The 27,933-nt window shown below is 39.5% G+C and overlaps 3 protein-coding genes across 3 annotated transcripts; all 3 read right to left on the bottom strand.

Moving 5' to 3' along the window:
- Positions 1–241: 241 nt before the first annotated feature.
- hint3 (histidine triad nucleotide binding protein 3) lies at positions 242–3,053 on the bottom strand. Its single transcript, XM_079274791.1, has 5 exons — positions 2,924–3,053; positions 2,191–2,308; positions 1,935–2,004; positions 1,260–1,386; positions 242–1,086 (listed from the first exon to the last, which is right to left on the bottom strand). Exons 1-5 carry the CDS (start codon positions 3,050–3,052, stop codon positions 1,039–1,041), a joined length of 492 nt encoding a protein of 163 aa, XP_079130917.1. The 5' UTR covers position 3,053; the 3' UTR covers positions 242–1,038.
- A 1,382-nt stretch (positions 3,054–4,435) lies between these two features.
- Positions 4,436–9,112, bottom strand: ncoa7a (nuclear receptor coactivator 7a; the record flags this gene model as incomplete). The annotated part of the gene is made up of 7 exons (XM_079275290.1): positions 4,436–5,492; positions 5,699–5,772; positions 6,282–6,377; positions 6,504–6,656; positions 6,906–7,058; positions 7,874–8,066; positions 9,087–9,112. 7 exons carry the CDS (start codon positions 9,110–9,112, stop codon positions 5,354–5,356), a joined length of 834 nt encoding a protein of 277 aa, XP_079131416.1. The 3' UTR covers positions 4,436–5,353.
- An 11,539-nt stretch (positions 9,113–20,651) lies between these two features.
- Positions 20,652–22,492, bottom strand: LOC306782097 (zymogen granule membrane protein 16-like; the record flags this gene model as incomplete). Its single annotated transcript, XM_079275289.1, has 5 exons — positions 20,652–20,789; positions 20,889–20,972; positions 21,340–21,439; positions 22,144–22,273; positions 22,444–22,492. 5 exons carry the CDS (start codon positions 22,490–22,492, stop codon positions 20,652–20,654), a joined length of 501 nt encoding a protein of 166 aa, XP_079131415.1.
- Positions 22,493–27,933: the final 5,441 nt, after the last annotated feature.

The following is a 27,933-nucleotide window of genomic DNA, read 5'->3' as shown; positions in this document are numbered from 1 at the left end:
TAATGGAACATTTTTTAGCTTAAAAAAGTTGATTATTCAATTAGCAAGTACTGCTTGTGGTATTAAAAGAAAGAAAGAAAAATAACGTCTTGTCTGTTATTGTGTTGCTGCGGGTGCTTTGTGAACTGTAAGCACTAACTGGAGTAGTTAAACTAATGACTGGGAAAGAGTGTAAACTGATATCTAGGACTCACTACATTAGGCACACACAGAGAAGCAGCAATGTATTATTTATTCTACGTTAAATTAATTCTTAAAGTACATACACTTTCATACAGTTCTTTCTTTTCATTCGTTAGTGTACAGTGGTATCGTATAGCATAAATATTCACTTCATGCACCATACTGTTCATGTCATACATCTTAAAGACATTACAAATACCCCACGATATTTCTGTGCCTATTGAGCTGATAAAGCATACTTCACTTCATGCACATGTCAGAGGATCAGTTAGCCGCTTCAGCTAGGCCACAAGATGCCCATCAGGAAAGAGACAACTCAACATAGCTGAGAAACTTGTGATATACTCAGCTAGTTAACATATGTCATTGTATCAATTACACAAATTCGTTTTTCTTCCAGAGTTTTTAAAATAATGTCAGTTACACATGCGTAAATCAGATTGGCAAAACACTAAGGCAGTACTACATGTCAGGGATCCCGACAGTTTGTGCATTATATGGGCTATCCATTGTTGGACTCACCTTTCCATTCTGTAAAAAGGTGATCAACGGATGAACACAGGTGAATCACACCGTATGCTATTGGTCCGTCAAGTAAATGCATTTTTTTATATGGTGGATTAATGGAAAAATTATTTTCTTCTATAAAACCATTGGTGGGACATGTGTCAAGTCGCAAAAACAAAAAGATTTAGCTTCATTCAAGTCTGAAAAGTGGTGTCTTGTTACGAATATGTCACCAGTTTAAAATGTTGGGTTATTAGCTCAGACCACATCTTAATTGGAGAGTGTGGAAGGTGGATGTTTCAGTCGCATCAAAGTCAAGTACTGCGAGAACTGGATCCAAACAAGTGATCAGGTGGTCTCTCCTTTAGAGTTAAGAAGCTCAATCAGCTGGTCCGCCTGCAAAAAAGAAAAAAGTCAACCTATGTTGCTTAGATGTGGCGTGATGATGCACAAATCAGGGATCGATCAGGGATCGAGAAGGGATTATTTTCTTTTTACTAATCCTCAAATTATATACAATAGAATGCTTTGTTCTGGAGCACAGAACGTATAGTAAAGAAGGGGTTTACCGCGATAAACCAATAGGAGTTGAGTCTGTAGAAGAGGCGAGACATGAGACTCATTTGACTGGCAGGTGCAAGGACATGAAGGTGTAGGTGTGTGACAGAAGAGAATGGGGGCCAGTGGAAACCGAACCTGCAGACAAGGGAAAGGGCTTCAGTGCACACAGATTCACTGCTTGAAAAATATGGAAAGTTTTAAAAGCTAACTCAGTTTAAATGCCACTTACATCAACAAAGCAACAGCTGTGTTATCAAATCAGTCATTAACAATTACACAACAGTTTAGAAGATCATCAATTTCCATTGGACTAAGACCTACTGTTCTCCAGGTAAATACAGTTCATAGTGTAGTTTACACTGGTACTGTGTACTGATGTACTGATAAGTATACTACCAATAAGTACCTGGCATAACTGAAGATTGTTTGCTTGCTCGTCTGTCTAGACAGGCATAGTGTTGATTCATTTTAAAAGGGACAATTCACCTCGAAATAATGCTTCACTATTTGCTGACAGAAAAACTGACCTGGGCCTTGACCTCAGCTGACAAAAGCTGCTTTGCTGTAAATGTTTGAAGTCGTTCCCTTTGTAGTATTCACATTGCAGCACTTACATTCCTGAGCCACTCATTTCTAGCGTGATGAGCTGTGAGCTACAAAATGCACCACTGAATGTAGCTCACCTGACATCACTGATGTCCGTTACGTTGTTTTTCTGGAGGATCTCCTTCCCCAACTCGACCATCCGCTTCACTGGGTATGACAACAAAAACAAGTTGCTTTTTTATAATACAATTGGCACCAGGCAACACAAAATACAAGTTTTAGTCCACAGGATTAGTTAGCAATGAATTGTCAGATGACATTGAAGTTGGCAATTTGTCAAAATGTAATCATTTCCACAAGCATCAGTCATGAGTCATGTAGTTTAAACATTACCCAAAGGCACATGCTCCTTGCCGAGTGATTCACAGTTCCCTATATGTTTGGTTGGAACGACAAGGTAATGATGGGGAGCTCCAGGTTTGACGTCTCTGAAACATGAGATGTCCTCATCCTGCAGCGGAGACAAATGAACAAGTCAGCAAATGCAAATGAATACATCACTTTCGGGACTGGAAGGGTAGAAGAGTACCGATAACACGGTTTAGTTCAGTGCAACACTTTTTTTAAATACCACATGTTTGTTACCCTTTTGTTATATGTTAATTCAATCACCAGTTTAGTCCCATATCTGCAGCAAGCTCTACACAGGAATCGCCAATGAGAGTGTGATTCAATGGATCCCTGAATTAAGGTCCTTATAGAGGAAACAGTTTGGAAAATGTGAGCTAACTTACATAACACAGGACCAAGCTAGCACATGGACACAATACAGGCCTACAATTATCCGAGGTGAAATGTGAGACACACCCTGCAATACAACACAATAAACCATATAAAACTACAAACTATAGTACCAAATAAAAAAAATGTATTTCAATTACTGTACAGTTAACTTGCATAACGTTAGTCTCAACCAAAATCAAACATTAAATCTAGCTACTTCTTCACAACGTCACTTGTTACAGAGCCAATTAAACTTGCTTCTGAACATAACGTTAGTTGTTTACAAAGGCTACAGCTAGCTAGCCTTGCACTCAATATTATTTAATCATTGCAATATTCTCACACAGTGGAGAAGCTCCGTGCCCATTTCGTTGTTTACAATCTTGCAGAAAATACATTTCTTCTCATATCCTTCGCTGCTGGTTTTGGAAACATCAGCCAGAGCAGGTTGTGTAGCCTCGACTGCTGCCATTGTTGAGTAGGTTTTACAATCTAGACCTGCACAGTCGATCCCAGAGACCATCTAGCGCACAAGGGGAAACCAACAGATTGTCGATCTATATTATAAGAAGGGATGTGGTATCAGGGATGTGAGGGTTCCGGGACAAGAGGATGTCAAATGTGTACATATTGTAAAGCCCTCTGAGGCAAATTTGTAATTTGTTGTTTTGGGCGATACAAAAATAAATTGAATTGACTTGAATTGAATCAAATATTCTTATATACAGTCTATGGATACAACAGCCACCAGGGAGCGATGTGGTTCAACATATATTTTACTTGATTTTAGAAGTTTTTCAATCCCCTTTTCCGGCATGCTTCATGAAAACATCAGCTACCCTTAATATTTTGTTCATTAAGTGCATAGTATTTGTCTTCTCCATAACTTGAATCTTTTTTTTTGGTCACGTTATAATGAGAGTTGGTGACTTTATGAAAGCCAACATAGTCGTTCCTGTGACTTTCTGGTTCAGTACATAGGTCCAGTTAAAGGCAGAGTAGGTCTACCTTAAAAATCACTGATACTGATTTCTGAAGCCACTGAAATAGAAATAGCCTAAACACTTTTAATACATTTTTGTTTTGATAATGTATATACATGTATTATGCCGATTTTTCCTAATTTGCTTGTGCCTATTTGCTTTTTGTTTTTTTAATTTGCAGTGTGTTGAGCTCAGGGCCAGTGCACGGGTGGCCGTTGGCTAATTTAGTAACCCATTCATGCCTGTATCTAGACTGGCAGCCTGTCCAGAGTATACTCTGCCTCTAACTCAGTGCATGATGTTATGGGTGCACCACCTCCTCTTTTTTCTGATTTTCTTTGTCTCGATATCTTTATTGAGGTTGTTTGGTTCTAAAGTATGTGTACAAGTCATTAAACAGGTAGTAACTGATGTATGGGGAAGCATTTTTCAGCTGCCTGAAGTTCCTAAAGGTACAGTGGCCTATTGTCTGGGAGTCTGCCAGTTTACTTTATTGTAATTTTTCTGTTCTACTCTATTGTTTCCTCTTTTTGAGTGAATATTCAATGGGCGAATGTATTTTGTGTTTTATTCCATTTATTCTATCATATACCTGTTTGTGTAGCTATATGCAATATTATAGAAAAATACAGTAGCATATAGTATTAGCTGGTGTACAAGGTCACACAAATATCATATTCGAACATGAGTCTACTTCTATTTTGTTATTTGTAGCATGAAAAAAACAGCTTACTCAGTAGAAAAGGAGATGTTGTTTTAATGGTTTATTCACAATAAAATATGATTGCTCTGAAAATATTGTCTTTCACCAGGAAAGACAACATTCTAATGTGTTTCCACAAAACAGCATTGGCAGTGCCAGCACCGCCTGGCAGACACTGATATACACACAACCAAACAAAAAGTGAAACAAACAACAATAACATTGGCTTTGCTTTCCTGTTAAGATTTTCTTAAACATACATTTAGATGGATATAGATGGTAAAAGTAACTTCCTTAATATTTCCTATTTGTGCAAATAGGCAGGCACGTGTCTCGATCACTTTCCAAAAATAGAAGTGACAGTTAACAGTTGAGGTCTCTTCCTCCACAAACCACACACATAAAATATCATACATTGTTTACAGTGCAACTCTACACTTCTGTTTTGCAACCTGAGTGGTAAGGTCTTCATCTGCTGCAGTAGTTTTCAAATGGAGAAAATTAAAACCAGACCTCATGTTCGAAAAACAAGCACAATTAGAGATAGGTCATTGTGGGTCCGACAATGTTACAGTGTTTTTACCATAAAATAAGTATTTAACCTTAATGCCCTTTATGTGCCAAGTATGTTTCATCCCTATCGTGCACACTTACACACAGAGATAAATACTGTAAAAAAAACATTTTGTGTGCTTACAGTAGTTACAATCTTTTTATTCAACAGTGTTCCTGTGAACTTTGTATTATAATGCTCTCCACAACAAATAGTTGGTATGGAGGGCTGAAAGCATCAGACTCGTTATTAACTGGTCTTAGCACAGTGCTACTGATGGATAGCCAGTAGTTTAATGCAGCAGGACCCTGACCCTTTCATTTGATCACTTGTCTTTCATAGGCACAGATCAAACCAGCATGAACGGAAAGTCCAACCCAAGAACTGCTAGAGCAGGATTCTGCTACTGGATGTGGGTTTATCTGGACCAGGTGCACAGATGATAGCAGCTGCTGCTCTTGAAGTCTTGACGTTTTGTAACTCCAGACAGGATAGTAGGTTCTACTTTAGCTCGTCTGTTCAGATGTTACCCCCTCAGTTCTGCACAGTCCAGACTTCGAGGTCGAGTACACTGAAGTCCTCTTGTGTGGAGAGAGACTTGTTTTGGAATGTGGGACAGGAGAAGCTTGAGCCACGGTACAGATCAGCATCCAGCCACAGGCCAAATCCGCCCCTACAGACAAAGAAAAAGAAAAAAAAGTACTTCAATATCAAATCTTTTGAAAGTTGTAAATGTGTTATGCTCTCAGATACCAGATAAAGTAATTACATTATTGTCTCACTTTTTATTTCTTCATGACAATGTTAGACTTAACTGCTGCCTTTACCTTGGGTGAGCATGTCTATATTTTAGGGGAAATAAATAACCACATAACTTACCCTCCTCCACCAATTTGCAGAGATTCCAGATTTCCACACACAAAGTAGGAGTTCTCACCGCTCCACCTGTATGCCTGGGAAAATGCCAAATGAAAGACATAAGACACTTGCACTCAAACTATGCCGATATACCGGAATTGACCACAACATAAAATTGAAATATTGATATCTTGTTTATAATACACATATAATGATATTGTGATAATAACCCATGCCCTCTTTATTCACACTTTTGTTAAATAACAACAACACTCAGCATCATATACTTTTCTCAAATTTTCGCTAGATATCGCAGTAACATCATTATCATTAATTATTTTGGCCATGATAATGGTGTAGGGGAAATCTGATATTGTGACAGCCCTAAATCAAACCCAGTGTACAAGTTTCAACATTTTCTTAGAACACAAAAAATGTTTTTTTTTAATCCTCTTTCCTGAGATTGTGTTTAGTTCCTCAGAAAAAAAACGCTTTCAGTTGATTGCAAACTTGACTTGTAATATAAATACATCAGTTCTCAGACTTGCTGGTAGATATTATTTTTGCATCAATAAGAACCCCCCCCCCCCCCCCCCCCCCATACCTGGAAGTCAGGGTTGAAGGTGAACAGGAAGGTTTCTCCTGTACCGTAGCAGTATTTACTGACTTTGAATGGATCAGAAGAAAAAGCCCCAAACACCTGATGAAAGACCAAGACATTGGGTTATTTAAAGAGTACCCACAGATATACTATTCATCACTGTCAATCAGTTTGACTACATTTGTTTACAGAAACGCCTTGGAGAGTTCAGATAAAGATGCAAACCTTTTTGTGCATGTCTTTGATGACCAGCAGCACAGGGCTGTCTAGGCCAGCCATATTCCTGTACAGAGTCTTCAGGCTGCTCCCGTGAACGGCCATGCTGTAGACTAGTTGCCATGGATAGCCCTGGGTCTTTGCTGGCATGTGGGCAGCAATCTGATGGGAAAAGGAGATGTTAATCAAAAGATGTCTGACTGAAAGGTATACATTTTATATATTGTTGTTATATTAGTATTGGTGTTGTCACATACTGGAATTTCAAAACTCGATACAATAATAAATGCGAAGAATTTACACAACGTAGAAGGCATACAATTTAAGACTTCTATCAAAAGATAAAAAGCAGTGTGTATGTGTGTGTGTGTGTGTGTGTGTGTGTGTGAGTGTGCATACGTGCACACTTACTCGCTCCAGGTGTCGGTCATCCAGCAGCTGGCTGTGTTTGTTCAAGACAGGGAGAGCTTCTTCGACCTCCTCCTGGTACTCTGGCTCTTTTGTTTCATAATCCCTCGAGCTACACAGACTCCGACGCCACTTGGAGTCCTTTACTGTGATAATCTGGTGGAGGACAAGAGATGCTCCGAAATGAAAATTTCCTCTACATTAGGTACAGCAACTTGTGGTTGAATAACTCATTTAGACAGGGCACACATGGAATTTGAAGGATGCTGGTTATCACAGCTTCATCACAGGTGAATTCATTACTGGATTGTTGGATGACAAGCTGGCTAGGAGGGATGGATGATGACTAACATTTCTTACCCCCAAAGTAAAGTATATTTTACCCCACGAATGCACAACACCTCCTAAAAAGATAACAGCAGGCCTACCTCAACATACGGCTCCACGCAGTCACTGGCAAAATAAAGCACCTTGACATTTTCTGGCAGCAGCTTCATAGTTTCTGATTTCTCTGTCAAGCTCTGCACTCTGCATCGGCTACCACATGTCTGTTACACGAAACTGGCAGCATGTATAGGTTTTATGCCCCTCTGGGTTAGTTTCACTTTTGTCTCTGAATGCTATTGGTTTGAAACCTAAGTGGAGGGGCTTCTCATTGGTTAGCTCTGATATGGAACAGTTCCATTTCTCTGTAACAGGAAAGTGAAGGCTGCTCTGGGATAATGGGAGGGAGCTACAGATAGGATGTCCATATATGGAGACTGTGGGATTTCCCACAACCTCTTGGAGAACTGCCAAGCACTCTGGTGCCTCAGTTACTGTAAGTCGGGGTTGATGATGCTTGCAAATGTTCAGTAAATGTTTACACTGTGTTTATTGACGTTCACAGAGCCACAGTGGGCTTTTGTTTTCATCCTTGATCGTGCATGTGTGTGTGTGTGTGTCTCTGTGTGTGTTTGTGCAAACCTTACCTCCCAGTTTTTAGTGGGGTTGACAGGGTTACTGAGGAGCCTGTTGATCACAGCCACCTTGTTCTTCTCCACTAGCAGATAGCAGTTCTGATGTCTCTCTCTGATGAGGTAGCGGGGCTGGCGGTGCTTCTTGTTGCCCTTATTGTAGATCTTTGGTGACCACTGTACGAAGAAGGTGTAGAGGTGGTCGACCCTGTAGAAGCATGAGGAGAACATTTTTACTAATAGATAATCATCATATATTGTAACGGATTTTGTGTTTGAAAAGCAAAGGGCTGCTATCATCAAACATCACCATGCAGTTATATGACATAATGTCATCAGAAAATGATTGAACTGAAGCAGAATCACTGTGTGTTTCATTTTAGCTGCAGTACAGTAAATACATCTTTGACTTGAAATACGCGTGTTGTGTTGCTGCCACTTTAAAGCATTTATGGCAGTTGGCCCAACCTCTATTACCCATGAGAGAAAAAAGAAATTGGAAGTTGAGTAAATGCATCACTCACAATGCCCTATTGTGGTTTAGGTCGTGCCTGGACATGATCAGCAGGAAAGTGGAGCATGCTTTGAATGCTTTGAGTATTAATCATTCTGTGCTGAGGATATATGAGGACACAAGTGAAAATCAGGAAGCCCTTTTTTGGAGTTATTTATGTTGGATTCTGCCACCTTCTATGGTTTTCCAAAAGAGAGCCTCTTCTGGGCAATTCGTGGCTGGAATCCTGAAAGTCCATTTACCATTGGAAAAAAGCAGTTATAGTATCCAACAATTTATAGTTTGAACCTACTTTGACTCTCTGGATGTTTAACCTCAATCAAGTCTCTTTCTTTCTCTTCATCTACTTATCTCTCGTCCTGTCACTCACTCACACAAAATCTCCAACTCAATAGAGTGTCAATCTGCACTGCAGCAACCTCCTTTACCATGAAATGGCTAAAAAGAACCTCCCCCTTGCTTCCTTTGCACATGCATTAATAAATACAACACCAAGCACACTAATCACTATGACTGTAAAAAAAAGTTTATATCCAATGCATGATTTTAAATCTTCACGTAATTAAATGGTCTGCAATTCGAAACTCCCATATCTGGTTCAAATGTATTGAAACAAGCAATCCAAAGTACTGTCTGATTAAACTCCAGACAACACCACCATATTCAGGGCCCAGCATAGCAAAGTTTACAGTTCGCTTGATTCCTTTTACTTACTCTCCGACGCTGTAGGCAACTCCCATGGCTGATTGAAGATGAGGGTAAACTGTAAGGAGAAGGAGGGAGTAGAATGTTTGGTGGCTCAATGCTGAAGCGGCCTGTCCACTCTGAACCATCGGCAGCATTTTAAACCAGTGGATCAATTGCTGAGATAAGCCCCATTGACCTTAAACCCTCCCTTTCTCCCTTCACAGCTTTACATGACCTGCACCTATTCACATGCAGATTTCACAATGGAGCCTGGAAGCCAAAGTTGGTGACACATTAACTTGTCTTGCTCAGGGTCTCTGTCCTTAAATCTGGCTCAAGTTTATGGAGTTACTGCGTCAAGTGGCTCAGTGACTGAATGAAGTGGCTTGTCAGAAAGTTTAAAGCCTGCCTGTTTGTCTGTCAGTTCGGTTGTCTTTTCATTGTGCCTTCCTGTCTCTCAGTCTTTCCAGATACCATGTATCTCTTCCCATCTCATCAGAGGTGAAAAGTAAACTCATTACATTAACATGTAAGTCAATTCTAAGGAACCATAGTTGTATTTTCCTTGCGTAGCTGCAACTCCATTACATTTCAGTCAAAATATTGCACTTTTAAACACCGCTATATTCACCTACTGCTTGAGCAACTGACTCCTTTCCAGAGTCAGATTCTTAAAGACCTTTAATAAGCATATAAGATACAATGCATTGTTTTACAGTGGAGTAGTTAAAACTTGTTCCACCTTAATCAGATACATTTAACAGAACATTAAAATGCTCCCTTCATGTAAATGCATCATTAAAAACATTCAAATAATATATAATGTGATGAATAATGAGTGCTTTACTTTGTTAAATTGTGAGCTAAAATATGTGGGTGCTTACCTCGGACTGAGCCATGCTAGACGTCTTCTGCTGAATCCAGGCTAACTGGCTGTTGGCTGGACCTTCATATTTATATAGACAGGAGAGGGGTATTGATCGTCTCATCTTACTGTTGACAAGAAAGCAAATATACGTGTTTCCCCAAATGTCAAACTATACCTTTAAATATCAATTTGAATGCAAGACATGTAATTGCAGTATTTTACACTGTGATATTGACTTTTACTTAAAATATCTGGATACTTTTCACCACTGCATCACATCACATTCATTTCTCTCTCTCTCTCTCACTTTCTCTTTTTGTCCTTTCTTTTGTTTTTGTAACTGCCTGTGTCTCAGGTTTCTCTTGAACAATACAAAAAGGGAAGTTGTTAACGGTTTGTTTAGCCATTCTAAAATGTCAGTTCTCCAGAGGAAATGTAAATAGTGCAACAGCTGTGGTCTGCATCAAAGACATACTCAGAGCACTCTGTAACTAGATTTGGAAGTTTCTGGTATTATGCAACATGAGGAATGTTGATGATGAATATTGACGGGGACTGTTGGCTTCATTCAGTAGCAGAGAACTGCTGTTCATGTTCATGCTGTATATATATATTTATATATGTGGTTGTCTGAGTTTATTTTGTTGGCTTTTTTTCCACAGGGGGGGATCTGACTGCAGGCAATGACGCGAGTGGCTACATAAACACTGGTGTAATCTATCCTTTGAGTCCTTTATCTTAACAGTCTCCACTATATCGGAATGATTCAAAGGCTCAAGCCCTCAAATCAAGATTTAATCAAAGCAGCAAACCTCAACAGCAGTGTTGAACATTAATAAATGATCAATATTCAACACAAGCCATTCAGACTTGATCAGTTTCTAGTGTTGGCTATTATCTCTGTACGCTAATGCACAAACAGAATCACAGAGTTGTCTATCTGTGGTCATTAAAACAAAACAAAAATAAACTCAATGGGCCAGTTCATCCGAACATGCTGAGCTGTTGAAGCAGTAATCCTATTGTGAGAGCTGCTTTGAGGGTGTTTCTTCCAAATATCTTCAGTTTTACGACCAAAGCTTTCTACAGTCTTCTCTGTAAAAATGGTCTTCTATTAAGTCGAGAGATATATACAGCAAAAGTATATACAGCATATTCTTCAAAGATACTTTCATAACAACGACAGGTCTGCATTTTGCTAAATTAAGAAATGATAATGGCTGCAGTGCTCAAACACAGGTTTGCTCATGTTCAAATATCAGGTCAGGAGAGTACAATAGGGACACTCTGGGGTCAACAATTAGTCATGATGCTCTTACACAAGAGAAGTAGGATGGAAGAGATCAATTGGAGACGATGTGCGGTCTGACACACAAGACAAGACCGATAAGCAAACACGCAGGCGCACAGATAAACACACTTAAAAAGACAGTATATATATATATATATATATATATATATATATATATATATATATATATATAAATGCATATGTGCAAACACCAGCCGACATGCATGTGCCCACACTCAAATATGCACACCTGATGCATGCATACGTGTCAGCCCTACACATGTGCACATGTGTATACATATGTAGAAGAACGCAACACTGTTACCCGATGACCCATTCAGGTCAGTGAAAAGAACATTGCTGAGATTGTTTTATTTCTTGTGTATTTCATAAATTGGCGGTTAGGTTTTGAGTTCCTCTTTTGTCCTCAGCTTAAGTCTGTCCAATGCTCTGTGTTAGGAAGACTGTGGGATTTTTAAATGACATGTTAATAGCAGTTTTGACACCAGCGTGCATGGGTGGATGAAATGTTCACACGAGAAAAGGGTGTAGTTTCTTGCGTCTTTCATCTTCTGTCTTTCGAAAGCCAGCCCACTGCTTTCCATGACAGCAGAAGTCTCTCTTCTGGTTCCCACTCAAGATAGCACCACCTGCATGGTTTGCAGTATTTCCTGTTATCAAAGCAAGCAAGAATAAGATCCACACAAGAATAAAAAGATAACAATCAACACAAAATTTTGATAAAAGAAGTTTAAATGCAAAATGCTGCAGCGTTAGTCTGCCCTCAGTCTGGAGAATTAAGAACCAGAGCGGCCCCGAGGGCTTGTCAACAGTACGATCATCGTACATGTGTGTTTTGACTTGTCTATTGAATTGAATCCAAAGTGCCAGTAAAAAGATTCAGAACCTTGTCCTACCCACTGCCAGGAGGCTGCTCTGCTGTGAGTAGAGCATGCAGCAGCAGCACTCAATAAGCAGTTAGCAGTAAGCTTTCTTTAATGAAGAAATACTTTCCTGTTCTGATATAACTGATGCTATTGTAGCATCTACGCTAACCTCTTTTGGAGCCACCAAGCAGTAGCTTCTCCACGTTGTCTCGTACACACCTAAACCAATGTAGCTGCCAGTATCTCGTTCCAGGACGTTGATTGGTCCGGTCCCTGGCTCTCTGGTCAATGCAATTTCCTGCTGTGCAACGTAGACACGCACACATACGCGTGACTGTAATTTTACCTTTCTATTTCGAGTCTTGACCCATGAGTTAACATGGCTGTGCAAGGCATCCTTTTCTCATTTTAGTTAAGATTCTTTGTTGAAAAAATACAAACAATTTATATCACCATAGTTTTATGCAAACTGCACAAATATTCAGACATAACGGCTTGTATGAGTACAGCTCAAATATTTTTGAATCTTTTGAGTTCTCTTGTTGAGGCACGATAGTGCTACAACATGATTGGGGAACAAGGTAATGGTCCTGTTAATAACTGTGGCAGATTCCTTTCACTGTAAATGCAAACTAGTGTGTCAAAGAAGAGGTTTCTATATGAATGTGGACTCACCATTAGATATTGTTTGGACCTTATCCCAGAGGCCGTGGGACTCTGGGAAAGGATGCGTGTATACAGTAGACATGCTCACACACACACACACACACACACAACACGCCTTCGTCATTTTCTTGGCAGTTGGTTGTGGCAGTTGTGGCAGAGCCATTGTTGCATTAACTCTTCTCCAATTCTTGTAAATCCTCTCTTTCCCTGAATGCTTCCAACCATACATGGGAAAATCCTCCACAAGCCAGCATGCTCATTTCTCTAGGATCAGTACACACACACACTTACTGGACACAAACACAGTAATGAGGCGTGCAGGCACGTACTCAAACAAGCATCGCTCCACAGGCTGGTCTTATTTTCTCCTGCAAACGTTTCTGAGCCTGGAATGTAAATGCATTTGGCGATTGATGATTTGTTGCAGATGCAAGCCTTTCCACTCTGTGGTCTAGAGTTGCAAGTGTAATGTGTACCCCTGCAACACTCTGCAACAGTTGTGTATGAGTAAATTGAAACGGTATGTTGACTTTGGAGAAATCCAATATCCAGGGTGACTATCACTAGTAGATCAATGCAAAGATTGAGGCCATTGTGTAGTTAGATAGCAATTTAAGATGCTTCATATGTCCATATGTGCTTTTGCCACAAAGACCATTTTGTTACCATAAACATTTCGCAGACACAGTTGGCTTGAACAATATCAAACCTATTTACAACATAACTATCAACATTTTATGACAGTGAACATTTTTCCTTTTACACTGACAACTTATTGAAATGAAATGGTCCATGTGGTGCAATGCACTCCATTACGTTGTTACTTGTTTGATTCTGGTCATTGTAGAGACTGACCAAATTATTTTATCTTAAAAGCCCAAAGTTGAAGATAGTAACCTCAATCAGTACGACCACGGTGGAATGTTTTTCTCTTCTTTTTTTTTCGTGTGAGCATTTGGACGATGCATTTGCTGTAGGAATGAGTCCCAAAGCCTGGAAATATGTTTTAATATGATTTAATCCAAAATCCAATGGAGAAATTCCATTAGCTTTCTGTCAATGCTTACGGTACTTCCGGGGATAGACTACAAACATATGTCATCCCTGCACAGCTATATACACATTCACGCTGTCGGTTTCACACTTTTCGCTGCCAGCTAACAGTTAACGCACAAAAAAGTTTTGCAATATGCCTTCAAAGGCAGTTCAGAAGATAGCTGGCAAGTAACATGAATAGTAACAATTCATGATTTGAAATCGAATGAACAGCTCTGCAAATGTTTTATGAGGAAGGACAACACGTTCCGTGTTCCTGTGAACAGTGAACACATAACTTTTGTTTGAAAGAAAACTCCACAGGGAAACTTTAAAGGCTGAATTTCCACAAAGGAAAGACCTGTTATACATCTTTGTCTCAACAAAGACATCATACCATAATCATATCAGCTGTGTTAGAACCATATCAAATCATAGTTTGCTGTAAAGACAGACTAACTTATCTTAAATTGGAAAAGTGAAATTCACTGAAATTGATTGGAATGACAACGACCATATTTCCAAAATCGTCGCCCTAAATTAGTATTTTTTTCGGTTGTGCTTTAATCGTATTTTATCATTCATGTATCCATATTTACTTTGTGTTTCTTGAGTTTGCATGAAGCTAAAATGACACAGTGCAGTGGTCAAGTGACATGAGCACAAGTTGAACCCCGTGGGGGAATTGATTTCCAACTGTCCAAAAGTCCATGAGGGGGTTATTGCTGCTAAAACTCACGTAGAGTATGCATGAGCGTAGGTTCTGGTTGTGCGTATCTTCCTGTGTGTGTGTAGATTTGATCTCTTTATAAATGTGTACTTATACATAAGTTATTCTCATCTGTTTATGTGCGGGTGTACAATGCATGCAAGTCAACAGTGTACATGTCTAAATGATGATAAAACAGGACTGAACAATTGTCAATCAATTCAGAGAGCATGGCCACAAAAGAGGTCAGACAAAGGTTACAGGGGAAAGTGTATCAGCTTGAGGGTTATGCTGGTTGTGCATGTAGCTGAAGCTCATTGTGCATGCTTTTTTTGTCTGCAACTGCAAGTCAAATCTCAAAGCTCACAAAAACTGGTTTGGACCGGATACAGCACTGCTTTTGCACTCTGTGTATGTACGTGTGTGTGTGTGTGTTTCTACTGTAGGCTACCTTTGCATTGTGGGAGACGGCGGTTAAGAAAGACCACAAGTGAGCACTTCTTGCTAAGATGGGACTTCCTCTGAAACAAGGGTCTTGAAAAAAGGGAAATTTGAGTCGGTGCAAGATGAAAGGAGAGTTTAAGGAAATGTGCGTAGTTTCTTACCGCATCCGCTGTTTATTCCATTCTAGAATTCAACTGAAACCTGTTCAAGCCAAAACAGAAAATGAGAGGGCTCAACGTTGATTGAGGATTCCATGACAAACTATATCACAATAATAAACATAATTATATTTATTATAATAAATATAATTATTATATTTATTATACTACATATTATTGTATTTATTATTGTGATGACGATTAATATTCAATCTTAACAATGGACTAAATTTACCAAGATGCCTTTTGTAACTCTTTATTGTTAGTCACGCTTGCAGCATGGCTCTGTGTTGGTTTGTTGGTCAGTCCACCACTGACATACCTCTTCTCTTTGCTGGATTGACATCAAATTTTTACAAACATTCACGGTCCCGAGTCAATCAATCCTAATGACTTCCGTGATCACCTGACTTTTCTTCGACTGTCCATCATGAGGTTGACATTTGTGGTTCGGTGTAAAATGTTTGACTGTTAGATGAATTGTAACTTTCGTGATCCCTTAACTTTTGTTCGGGAGGCCAGGTTAAAATGTTAATTTGTTGTTAATGGTATTCCCATTAGCCTCAGCTTGGCTTTGCATTCAATGCTAAATACAATATGTTAGCATGCTAACGAACTTAAAATAGTGTGCATGATAAACATAACCTGCTAAATATCAGCATGTTAGAATGGGAGCTGTGAGCATCATGATGTTAGCATCATAGAGCAGCTAACTTGGCTGTGAACTTTTGGTCTGGTAGATATGTTCCTCACATAGTTTGGTGGCAGTTAGTGGCTTAAGTGCAAAATGCCAATATGAATATCCGGATAAGTTGCGGTTGAAAACTCATTGCACTTCTCATTTTCAGTGTTTTATTACAAATGTATGGAGGACCTTATCTGTATCCGGGAGCAGTCACAGCATTAGATAAGACCAATAGTACTCATCATCACCTTCATCACCTCTGAGCTCATAATTTTGACTGTATACTGTTGCCTATTGAAATGTAGATATTGTTTTTACCTTTGTCAGAATGACAGAATACCTGTCTCTAGTGGCCTGCCAAACCCACCCACCCGGACTATCATCAAACTGAACAACCGTCACCTCTGCCCTTCAGACCAGAATTAGCCAAGGCCAGCCTTACGCTCCCGATCCATTTGCTGCAGCTGTGCAGCCTGCCATGAAACCAGATTGGTCGTCCTATAGATAAATGGCTGCAATGTTGCATCGATGAACATTGTTATGAAGTTGAGGTAGATGTATAATTCTGTCACATGAAGTAAAAAAAAATTCCTATTTGTGCCTGTCTCAATGCAGAAGTAGCCAAAATACATTACAAAAATGTGTATAATAATTATGTTGAAAGAAATTGGATTGTTTTTTTCTTTTGGTGAGTAGGGTTATATGTGCTTTATGTCTGATACAAATTACGTTTATTATTATTGTTATCAACAATGCAAATGTAAACATGTGAAAATCGTGACCTATTTTAATTCATGTACATGAATCATTTCCATCACTGGTTTCTTTGTGTGGAAAATTCCATGGTTAAAAAAAAATCCCCCACCCTCTATATACTGCGAGTAGTTCAAATTTGTAAAATAACATTGCTCAAAAAGTTAATTCATCAAAATCTGTTTGAGGTTGAAGGTATTACTGTCCTATAAATGAAAAATCGAATTTGCTGCCTGACAAAGCTGCACACTTTTACAGTGAATATCCCTTTGGAAAGATGCAGTTGCAGCACAAAACCTCTAGCAAACCATATCACAACAGCTGATCATAACCTGTGCACAGACTGATGCTTATAGAGTGAAGCAGAGCAAAGTTGGAGAGGTTTTAGAAGAGACATATTAAGGCGGAATCTTTTAACTGGCCTTGGCCACATTTGGGTACCATCTGTACCATTTGAAATGTGTTATGTCAGGTATTAGTAAAAATGTATTTATTTGACATGTCACTATAGGTATTCATTCCATCTAAATACCATAAAAAACAACCAATCAGACCTCTATACATGTTACCATTCCAGGAAACCATAAGACATTGGTCTATTTGGACAGCTCATTCCTGTATTAAAGGCCAATGCCTTTAGGATGAGATGCAAGGCTGAGGAGGAAGGCAGATTGTAAATGCTCCTCCATGACATGCAAATGAATACAGACGTATTTGGGTATGCAGGATTTGTTGCTACATGTTTAACATGTCTTTCTGGTGTTGCAATGTGGGCTACTGCTCCCGGTAGCGCTCTGGTTCAAGGGACTCTTAAAGGTTTATGACAGGTATAGTATGCAGCTTGTCAGTATGGCCACACCATTGCTGATCTAGAAGTCCTCTTGCATGGCAAAGATCAACATGGGCCATTTATGCTCAAGTTTCAGTTCGCCATCTTTCCCAGCACAATGTAGTACTGTATACTGTAAATACTACCACCCCTGTTTGTAAATGAGAATGTATACTGCAGGATTCAGAACTTACATACATACATATATACAGTTTATAATGCTTGATGATTTTCTTAGCAATACCACACAAAAACATTTCGTGACAGTGGTAGGTTGCAAAAACAATAGTTTCACCGCATGAGATGTAACTTTAGGATATACAGGTCTTTCTAAGGTAAGGATAGTTCAAAAGAGTTTAAGAAGTATTTCACTGTGTATCCCTTGATTTAAAAAAAAAAATTCATAGTGGTTTGCAACAACCAATCCAGTATGAGGACAATATGAAAAGGACATGAGGCCATTTCAATTGATTGAAGCATGACTTAAAAATAAAAAATAATGTTCTGAGGAAGGAGAACATGACTTTCATTCATAAACATGGTAAATTAACACAATTTCAAAGCAAAATGTTGGACCAACCAAAGGGTCAGTCAGTTCAAGAGCATGTTACTAAGCATTCTTCATCAGCACATAGAATCAAACATTCCAAGTTTTCAAAGATATTAAATTGCAATGCTGATTTATAAGGATATGCAAACAATAATTATGAAATACGAATTATATATAAAATATATATAATATACTTTATTAAATCGTAGATTACTATTGGAATTACACTAAATTCCACTTGAAGTGATGTTGTAACTTTGACTTGCTTTTGTTTGACATCCACATGCTTGCTAAGGTTTTATCTCTATATTATGAAGCGCAACTAAACAGCTGTGCATGCAAGTTTACAATACATTTAGAAGCTCAATGAGGGCATCTACTGGAGAGAGGAGGCATGACAAGACACAGTGACTAGAACACCAGTCACCTTTCTTTGAATCCTTCTTTCAAATGAAAATCCTGAAAAAAACTGTTTCAGCTAAACTGGAAAAAGTGGCAGCAAAAGAGAAACCCTGATAAGTGAACGAGAAGTGGAGAAATAATCAGTCTTTCTTTTAAGTAAAAACCTTATTTTTCAACTTCACCTCATGTCTGTGTCTGCGCTCGAGTCTCAGATCTGCCCGTCGGACGTGACATAATGTCCCACATCTATCTCTGTTTCATGATTTCAAATATTTACCCGCTGTAATAAATGAGGGTTTGAAGCGTGAACCTTAAAGTACTCTGTCTGTATTTCAGAGCAAGAACCAATGTGAGAACTATTCTCCTCACTCTCTATAGATGTTACAATTCACTTACGTCAGTGGAAAAACACCTGTGTGATCATTCGTCTTTGCTTGTTTTTAGTTTTATCTTTCACCTTTCTTTACCTTTTAAAGCGAGGTGAAAGCCCAGCAGTTGTAGGAGTGACGCCACCAGGGGGCGACACAAGCACATGTGCAGTGTTATCTAGGATCAGTGCAAAAAAGTGATTGCACTGTGCACAAGCATATACTGTCTTCAATCTGGACACCGAGTTTATGTCCTCTGTATTGTTTTTAGGGAATGATGATCTTCGGAGTTCATATTCTACAAATATGAACAACCACTATGTTGTCCCACACATGGTGGGACAGTCAGTGGAATCAATTTCAGTTGTTTTCTGGGGGGAAAAATACGTTAATCATCAGTTTCTGCTCAAGAACTAAATTGCTGGCAGCATGGAGTGTTCTTTGAAGAAGCCTTCATACAATCACTCACTCTAACTAACAAGGAATCTCTGACCTACTTACTTAGCAGCATCTTGGGTGTGTTTTTACCTCATGACTGATGACTCAATACCTTTCTGACACGAATAGAATTTCCGCCAGCAAAATTCGTCGGCTAATTACTGTTAATCATTGCTCTACTTCATCACTGCAGGGGTTATGTTAGAACAAACAACTATCAGCCTACACCTACCTCCATGAAGTGTCTGGCCGTGGGTAACCGTGACTTCGGAGATTCGAGGCCCCCAGACTAATTTACTTTCCACTATTTCTCTAAATGGGAATGTTGGTATTGGCAGCGGTAGAAAAGTACTCAAAACATTTTTTCTTCAGTAAACCTATGAAGTATTCATAATACAACTGTGAATACCACGCAGTACAATCCTGCGTTCAAACTTTTTCTTCAAGTGAAGAGTGAAAGAGAGCACAATGAGCACAATATCATTGAGTCAATTTAATAAAGAATTATATTAATTTCATTTCTATTCATGATGGAGCTTTCAATGTTAATATAATGCTGGATAGTTCAATGAAGAACAATGAATATATTTTAATTGTCATATTTTGTGAGTCAAATCTGAATCAGCAATGTGATCAGTAACATTTCTCTGTAGTACTACAATGTAATTCTGAAGTAGAAGGACTCAGTACATATTAGCCTATATAGATGAGTTGATTATTTTTAAATGCTTTAGGGGCCCTTTGTAAGTTATCATCAAGCTTTTGTGGACTATGTAATGAAACAGTGACGTTTAGCTCATTGAGGACATAGGGTAGTCAAAATAGCAGTGGACTCTGAGCTAAATAATACAATGACTGAATATTTTCAGCATGTTTGCTGTTGTATGCTTGAGGTTGCATGTACTGTAGTGTCACACACATGAATGAGCAGTCAGCTGTCTTCAATAATGCTACCAGTGACTTTATTTCATGTAAATCTAAGTGAATTTTGTCCCGAGTGTGGGAATAAAACAAGAAACAGACACATAAATAAGAAGGAGACATTGAGGATATACTTTGTGTTACAGACGACCAGATTCGGCTTTTTCTAAATTACTTTCTGAAAATATTTCTCTTCGATTTTTTTCTTCACCATTACGTGGAACCAAACAACAAGTTTTCTTCATCTTGTTTTTCTATTCATTTTTGGATAATAGCACTTAGGTCACAATAGCATAAAAGTATCTTACATAAAATACAAGAGTATGTTGCGTGCCACATCATTTAATATAGTTTGGACAAAACATTTCTCTCACCACTAAAAACCCATAGAAATAATAATCACAGTCATTTGTGCAATATCTTGTACAGTTAGCATTTCTCAACATACATTTGGTATTCAGTACAAGACATCTCTGCTTTGTTTCCTTCAATGCATGTATCATGATATACTAAATCATTTCTTCATGAAAAGATAGGTTGACTTCTCCCACAATGAATATTAATTAGTATTGGATGATTAATTGCTGTTCATTCATAGATGGTTTGGTTTTTATCCATGACGACGTCCCAGTGAGCACCCAATGAAGTAATCCCTGCACTATTGAAGCGGCCACTGAGCAGTATGAGCACCGCTTTCGGGTCCACTGGGTAGAAGTTGAAGGAGTTCTGTAACAAAGCATCAAAAGTTAAAAGTTAACACATGACCATGAGTATTTGTATCGATAAATCCAACAAACATAAAGGATAGAAGGTAATTACATATACTGGCTGGCCGGCGACCAGAAAGCGCCCTCTGGAGGTCACAACATACATCTGATAGACATAGTTGCTGTGGTATTTTCCAGAGACCTGAAACATGACAGTGAGAGCTCATTAACACAGTTGGTACATGTGGTTAGACCTTGATGAGTAAAATAATTAAATATAGTACATAATCATAAATGGATATTGTGTAATATAAAAATTATAAAATATATCCAATATGTAATAAATGCTTATCCTAGTAATATTCCGTGGACCAGTATCATGAAAAAATGTGTATGAATACAAATAAATTAAAATATCTATGAATGTCAAAAAATATTGCATGACATTGTCTTATCAAAATAATTCAATTTTACAGAATAATATATATATATATTTAAAGTTTCTTTCCCGAGGTTGTCTTATCTCTGTTCAGACTAAACTAATATTTTAGTATCGGTGACTCTCTGACCTGAACAATGGTCTCTCCATCAAAGAGGATCAGCTCTTGTGCAGAGCCGAGTACGCGACCAAATACTGCACTCCAAATGGCACCGTTGCGCACCTGGATACTGCAAGGTGAGACACAAGAGAGAGGGAACACACTGATTATATACATAAGAGGACATGATCAGGTAGAAACAAATGATGCACAGTCATAATGTAACTGGATCCTCGTACGACAACGAGTAGATAATAGAGCAAATGTTTAAAGAGCAGGTTATTGGGTAAAAGGAGGCTGAACCATACTGTATGGTTCACTTTTCAAAAGAGCAAGACCGTCTCCAGCATTTGAAAAAAAATAATTCAATCGACCCTCCCTTTGACTAAGAAGAGAAAACTGCAACACCCTTCTAACTATCAATAATAATACAACACCATTAAATTCGTACAACTTATATAATCGTAGAAATGTAGGGTGCATAACTGATTCAAACTTGTTATTAAATAATTTTCACAATATGCCCCAAATTGCACACAGACAATATATGGAACATAGAATAGTTTGTTAATCAAATGCTACAGCTGCTGTGCTTTTGATCTAGAGCTATAACTGAGCAGTTCTTACCACTGTCAGTGGCAGGCTCTGGTCAAGCTGCAATAAGATATAAATCTAACGCAGAAAAATGAATAAATGACACATGCCTGCTCTGACCACCCTCCCTTCAGCTCAAACACAAAATACATAACACTCCCTCTTTTTTGACCCCTTCACCCCCTTAATAATGTATTTACAGTCCTTAACACATGTGGACAAGAGGGAAGACAGACTGACCCAGTGATGTAAGCGTTACTAGCCTCCCAGAGTCTGATCGCTGTGATCGTTCCGTTTGCTCCTTCTGTGGAGAAAGAAGTGCCAGAACCTCCTCCAACAGAAGGAGAGTAGGAGTAGGGCATCATGGGAGCTGGAGAAGTAAAACAACGATATTAAGTGATGGACAAGAGGAAGCTACTGCTCTTTGATTCAACTTGACTTAACTGTTAATATACAAAGATCTTATTAGAAGCTACAGAGATGTTTATGTAAAAAGTATGGAATTGGCATGAAAAGACTGAAGATGGGTTGAAACCTTACCAGCCAGGCAGCTGGTGCAGAGCACAGCGACGATCAGGAAGGAAAACATTCTGGTGTGTGAAGACGTCCGGAGACAACACTAGAATCAGAAGCCAAGTCATCATCATCATCATCATTACCATCATGTAATATCAATAATTCTTTGGACATGATAAATTAATAAGATCAGTAGAATTTAAATGATCAGGGCCAGTAGCCACAGTAACATGCTAACAAACATCACAGTTAAAACGTGCAGATACAGATGTTGAAACTCACCTGCAGTCTAGATCTCCTGAAAACAGCTTGAGTCCTGAGTAAAGGATGAGATGACAGTGAGAGACTGGCACTCACTTATATACAGGTGTCCGTCCCTCAAAATGCACATTCCCTAACATTCCTACGAAACAGCCTCTGACAGCTGAACAATAGCAGACACAAGTTAAACCAGAAAGAGAAAATTATCTTGAAGTTTCAGGTCAGGAATTTAGTTTCACCGCACTTACGGGAAAGGCCGTCACTGTGATTGACCGATCTAAACCAGTACGGCACCATTTTTTAACTGGTTCTACTGGAACAAAGATTCTTTTCGGACACACATATCGCAACCCTCCCTGTTTGTGTTTGTACATGAAGCCAACACCTTTCTGATCAGTATAAACTTGCTTTGTTTTGTCACTATGCGTATTTCATTTGTCTAACTTGAAAACGACAGAAATACATTACAGATACACTGATACTACTAATACTACTACTACTACTACTACTACTAATAATAATCAAAAAACGAATTCACAAATATTCAGATCAACACACACATCACCTGTCAGGATCCAGGATCCCTGTCTGACCTGACGTTCCATGGCCACACCCTTGAGTGTGCACAGCTGAGGACACTCCAGCTGATCACCTCCTGCTGCCTGACACACCAGACTCAGGGCCCACTAATGAGTCTCCTGTCACTACATAAGCTCTGGCCCTGCAGTCTGGGGTTGTCAGGTCGTACCGTCTTTCACCCGCGTCAACCCCGTGGCGTCCTCTGCCCTCCTTGTGTGTACGGATTACACTCCGCCGCTCTGCCCTCCTTGTGTGACACGGACTACTCTCGCCGTCAAGCTGCCAGCCCTCCGGTGTCGAGCCACGGGCCTCACACCGTCGCTCTGCCACTCTGGTGTCGGACCACGGGCTCCACACCTTCAAACATTCGAAATAAAACCTGTTCATAGTAAACTTCTGTCTCCTGTGGTCTTGCGTTTGGGTCCTACCTGCGAACTCCCACATAACATCACCATTCTCAGTAGTCTTTCAACTTTATTCATCCTGAAGGACATTTTAAGATGCTTGATACATTTAAATAAATGTATAAATATACCAGTTATACATACATATTTAAAAAATAGTCATAAAAAAGTCATGTTGATTAATAAAGTCAGAACAAAGTCAGTATAGTATGTCGAAAACATACATAGTAAAATGCCAATTGGGTTTCTTCCAATCAGAGCAGTGAAACGTGCTACGCAAAAAAATTAATAAAAATAATTAGTAGAAAGACTTATTATTAGTCTTAACTATATAATAACTATTATCCACCAAATAATTCAGTTCAAAACTGTTTTAAGGTCTTAAATCCATCAACTGACTAATTCCCAAACTCAGGTGCAGGTGAGATTTGGGTGTGGATATAGTTACCACACAGTACACGGGATGCAATATACAGTATTATCATATGAATATGAATTCACAACCATAGGCGGCTTAACAATGTTCAAAGGATCATTTGTAGAGTTATTTGCAACAGTTTAAAACTTTTGTTGTGCAAGATACCAGGTAAGACACCAGGCAAGACGCCAGGCAAGACACCAGGCAAGATACCAGGTAAGATACCAGGCAAGATACCAGGCAAGACACCAGGCAAGACACCAGGCAAGACACCAGGCAAGACACCAGGCAAGACACCAGGCAAGACACCAGGCAAGACACCACGCAAGATACCAGGCAAGACACCAGGCAAGACACCAGGCAAGACACCAGGCAAGACACCAGGCAAGACACCACGCAAGATACCACGTAAGATACCAGGCAAGATACCACGTAAGATACCACGTAAGATACCAGGCAAGATACCAGGCAAGATACCAGGCAAGATACCAGGTAAGATATCACGTAAGATACCAGGTAATACACCAGGTAAGATACCAGGTAATACACCAGGTAATACACCAGGTAAGACAACAGGTAAGACACCAGGCAAGACACCAGGTAAGATACCAGGTAAGATACCAGGTAAAATACCAGGTAAGATACCAGGTAAGATACCAGGCAAGATACCAGGCAAGATACCAGGCAAGACACCAGGCAAGACACCAGGCAAGATACCAGGCAAGACACCACGAAAGATACCATGAAAGATACCAGGTAAGACACCAGGCAATATACCAGGTAAGATACCACGTAAGATACCATGTAAGATACCAGGTAAGACACCAGGCAATATACCAGGCAAGACACCAGGTAAGACACCAGGCAAGACACCAGGTAAGATACCAGGCAAGATACCACGTAAGATACCAGGTAAGACACCAGGTAAGACACCAGGTAAGATACCAGGCAAGATACCAGGCAAGATACCACGTAAGATACCACGTAAGATACCAGGTAAGATACCAGGCAAGATACCAGGCAAGATACCACGTAAGATACCAGGCAAGATACCAGGTAAGATACCAAACTCCTGTCGTGTGAACCAGTAGCATATCTGACCTGTAACTTTGGATTCAGAATAGACTTTGACTGCTACCACTTTACGTAATTTGGCTCAGGATGTTTGGTGCCACCATAGTGATTTTAGGATGACCAAATCCCTCCTTTAAATATCAAGTTGTTGACATTGATTATTTATTGAGAGTAAAGTACAGTCCAACTTAGAGAACTTTGCTTATAGGAGTGCTATTTACAAATATAGTATTTATAATCATACAGTTGTAAAATAATTAACTATGTAAAATGTTGGGATTTACTCTAACCTCCTACATTAGGACAGTGTTTTCATGCTCTCATTCACTCACTCGCTGTACTTTCTCTCGCCACGGGTTTATATGGATCATCGTTATATCTGGACACTGGTCGTGCCTCTAACGTAGTTGTGACATATGCAAGAGTAATTTCCCTGGTTGTCCTGTGACAGTGAGCGTGAACTGTCGGGGAGAGACAGTCGCGTATCTCACCAACACTCTCTCTCTCGAAGCTAGAGAGAGATGGTCGGGGAGAGTCCTGCACGGTGACATGTCGCTGTGTTGGGCTGCTGTTTCAGTCGTATCAAAAGGGGATGGCCAGTCTTCAAATCATGTGCCAACATGCGTTTGGGTACGTCCGGTGTCCAATGTACGATGATGGGGTAAGATACTCTCACCAAACTCCTGTCGTGTAAACCAGTATCATATCTGACCTGTAACTTTGGATTCAGAATAGATTTTGTCCGTTAGCATTTTTCGTAATTTGGCTTAGTATGTTTGGTGCCACTATAATAATTTAAGGATTACCAAATCCCTCCTTGAATATCAAATTGTTAGCATTGATTATTTACTGAGAGTAAAGTACAGTAAAACTTATTTTGAAATATAGTAGTTATAATCATACAGTTGTAAATGAATTAACTATGTAAAGTTTGAGGATTTACTCTAACTTCCTACATTAGGACAGTCTTGTTATGCTCTCATTCACTCACACATCTCTCTGACTCTCGCTCTGGCTCCTACTCTATCAGCTGACAGTGGGTGATTTCGCCACGGCCTCCCTCAGCCAATCATATATTTCCCGTCAAACTTTAAAGACCTGTTCTCTTCTCTGCAGTCAGTTGTCATTTCAGAATCGATGTGACCCTCCTCCCCATTGATCATCACATCCGGTGCTCAAGGTTTCTCCTGTTGAGCTCAATGAACTCAGTCCCACGCCACATGCCATCATCTAGATCTACAACCTGCCCCTATACCAGGGATTCTTAACCTTTTTGACCTCGGGGCCCAACTTTTCAAGCACAAAGTGGCCCGGGGCCCATTCAAATATTAACACTGTATTAGTTTAACGAATTGATCTCACATGGTTTGATTTGTATTCAATGACTATATTAAATCCACTTACAGTTTAACAAGCAAAACCCTTGTCAAATAAATGAGATGATACAATGTGATGATCACAAAGACATTTATTCATCAAGTGTATGTAAACCTGCATACACAACAAGAAGCCCAACAGGCTAACAAATCAAGCAATACAAGAACAAATTGAAAGGCTCAAGTCAGGCTTATTAACTCAAAAATAATCAATAATTAGATTTCACTAAAGAAAAAATGAGGGACTCTCAAAAAATCTGAGAAAAAAATGGAAATTTGATAAATAATATGTGGTAATAACAAATACATTCAAAATAATAAGTTTCAAATTAAATAAAACTATAAATAAAATTTGAATAAAGTGCAAATGAAAATATAGCCTCACGTGAACTCATATATGTGTCCACCTCTTAATGAGACACTTGGGCCTGCCTCTCAGACACGATCAGATCCAGTCTGGGTGGAATGGGGGAAAGGCTCACTCTCAGAGTAGCCTCCAGTGTTGCTCTGAGTCTGTTTCGGGCTTTGGTCTTAGTTGTGGCCACACTGGAGAATCCTGATTCACACAGGTATGTGGTCGTGAATGGGAGAAGGTGTTTCACAGCCCTCAGTGCTAGACATGGGTACTCCTTTGAGACAGCAATCCAGAAGGAGCCCAGGTCCAGTTTGCCCCACTGCAACTTTAAAGTGCTGTCGGTGGAAACTTCCAGAAGCTGGGATTCCAGATGTGAGGGCAAAGCAACATCTTCTTCAGTGGGATCCACAGAAAATGGGTCCAAAATCCACATGTGTCCGTCTCTGGGATCCTCAGGAAAGTAGTCATCGAATTTCTCTGCCAGTTGTGAGAGGTGCTGAGAGACTGAGTCACTGATCTGCACCTGAGGAGAGTTTTCCAAAATGTCAGACAAAAGTGGAAACATGTCCATCCTCTTTTCCTGGGCCCTCTTTGTCCACAAAGCAAGTTTTTTTTGGAAAGCTTGAACTTTGTCTGCAACAACAAATATGTTGGTATTTCTCCCTTGAAGTGAGATGTTCAGCTGGTTCAGCAGTGAAAAAATGTCACAGAGGTAGGCAAGTTTAGCTGTGAACTTTGTGTCAGCATAGTGATGTGCCAGAGGAGATTTTTTCTCAGTGAGAAAAGAGAAGACCTCATTCCTCAGCTCAAACAAACGACTGAGGACCAGTCCTCTTGAGAGCCATCTCACCTCACTGTGATAGAGCAGCTGGACATGATCTGCTTCCATGTCCTCACAAAGCTTGGCAAACATCTGGAGTTCACAGCTCTACTTTTAATGAAGTTGATGGTTTTCACACTCACATCCATCACCTCATGGAACTCTGGGGACATATTTTTAGCTGCAAGGCTTTCACGGTGGAGAAAGCAGTGGGTCCATTTAGCTTC

Source organism: Melanostigma gelatinosum, assembly GCF_949748355.1.
Source record: "Melanostigma gelatinosum genome assembly, chromosome: 9".
Lineage (NCBI taxonomy): Eukaryota > Metazoa > Chordata > Actinopteri > Perciformes > Zoarcidae > Melanostigma > Melanostigma gelatinosum.
The sequence above is the reverse complement of the archived record's forward strand: the minus strand, read 5'-3'. Positions and strand labels throughout refer to the sequence as shown.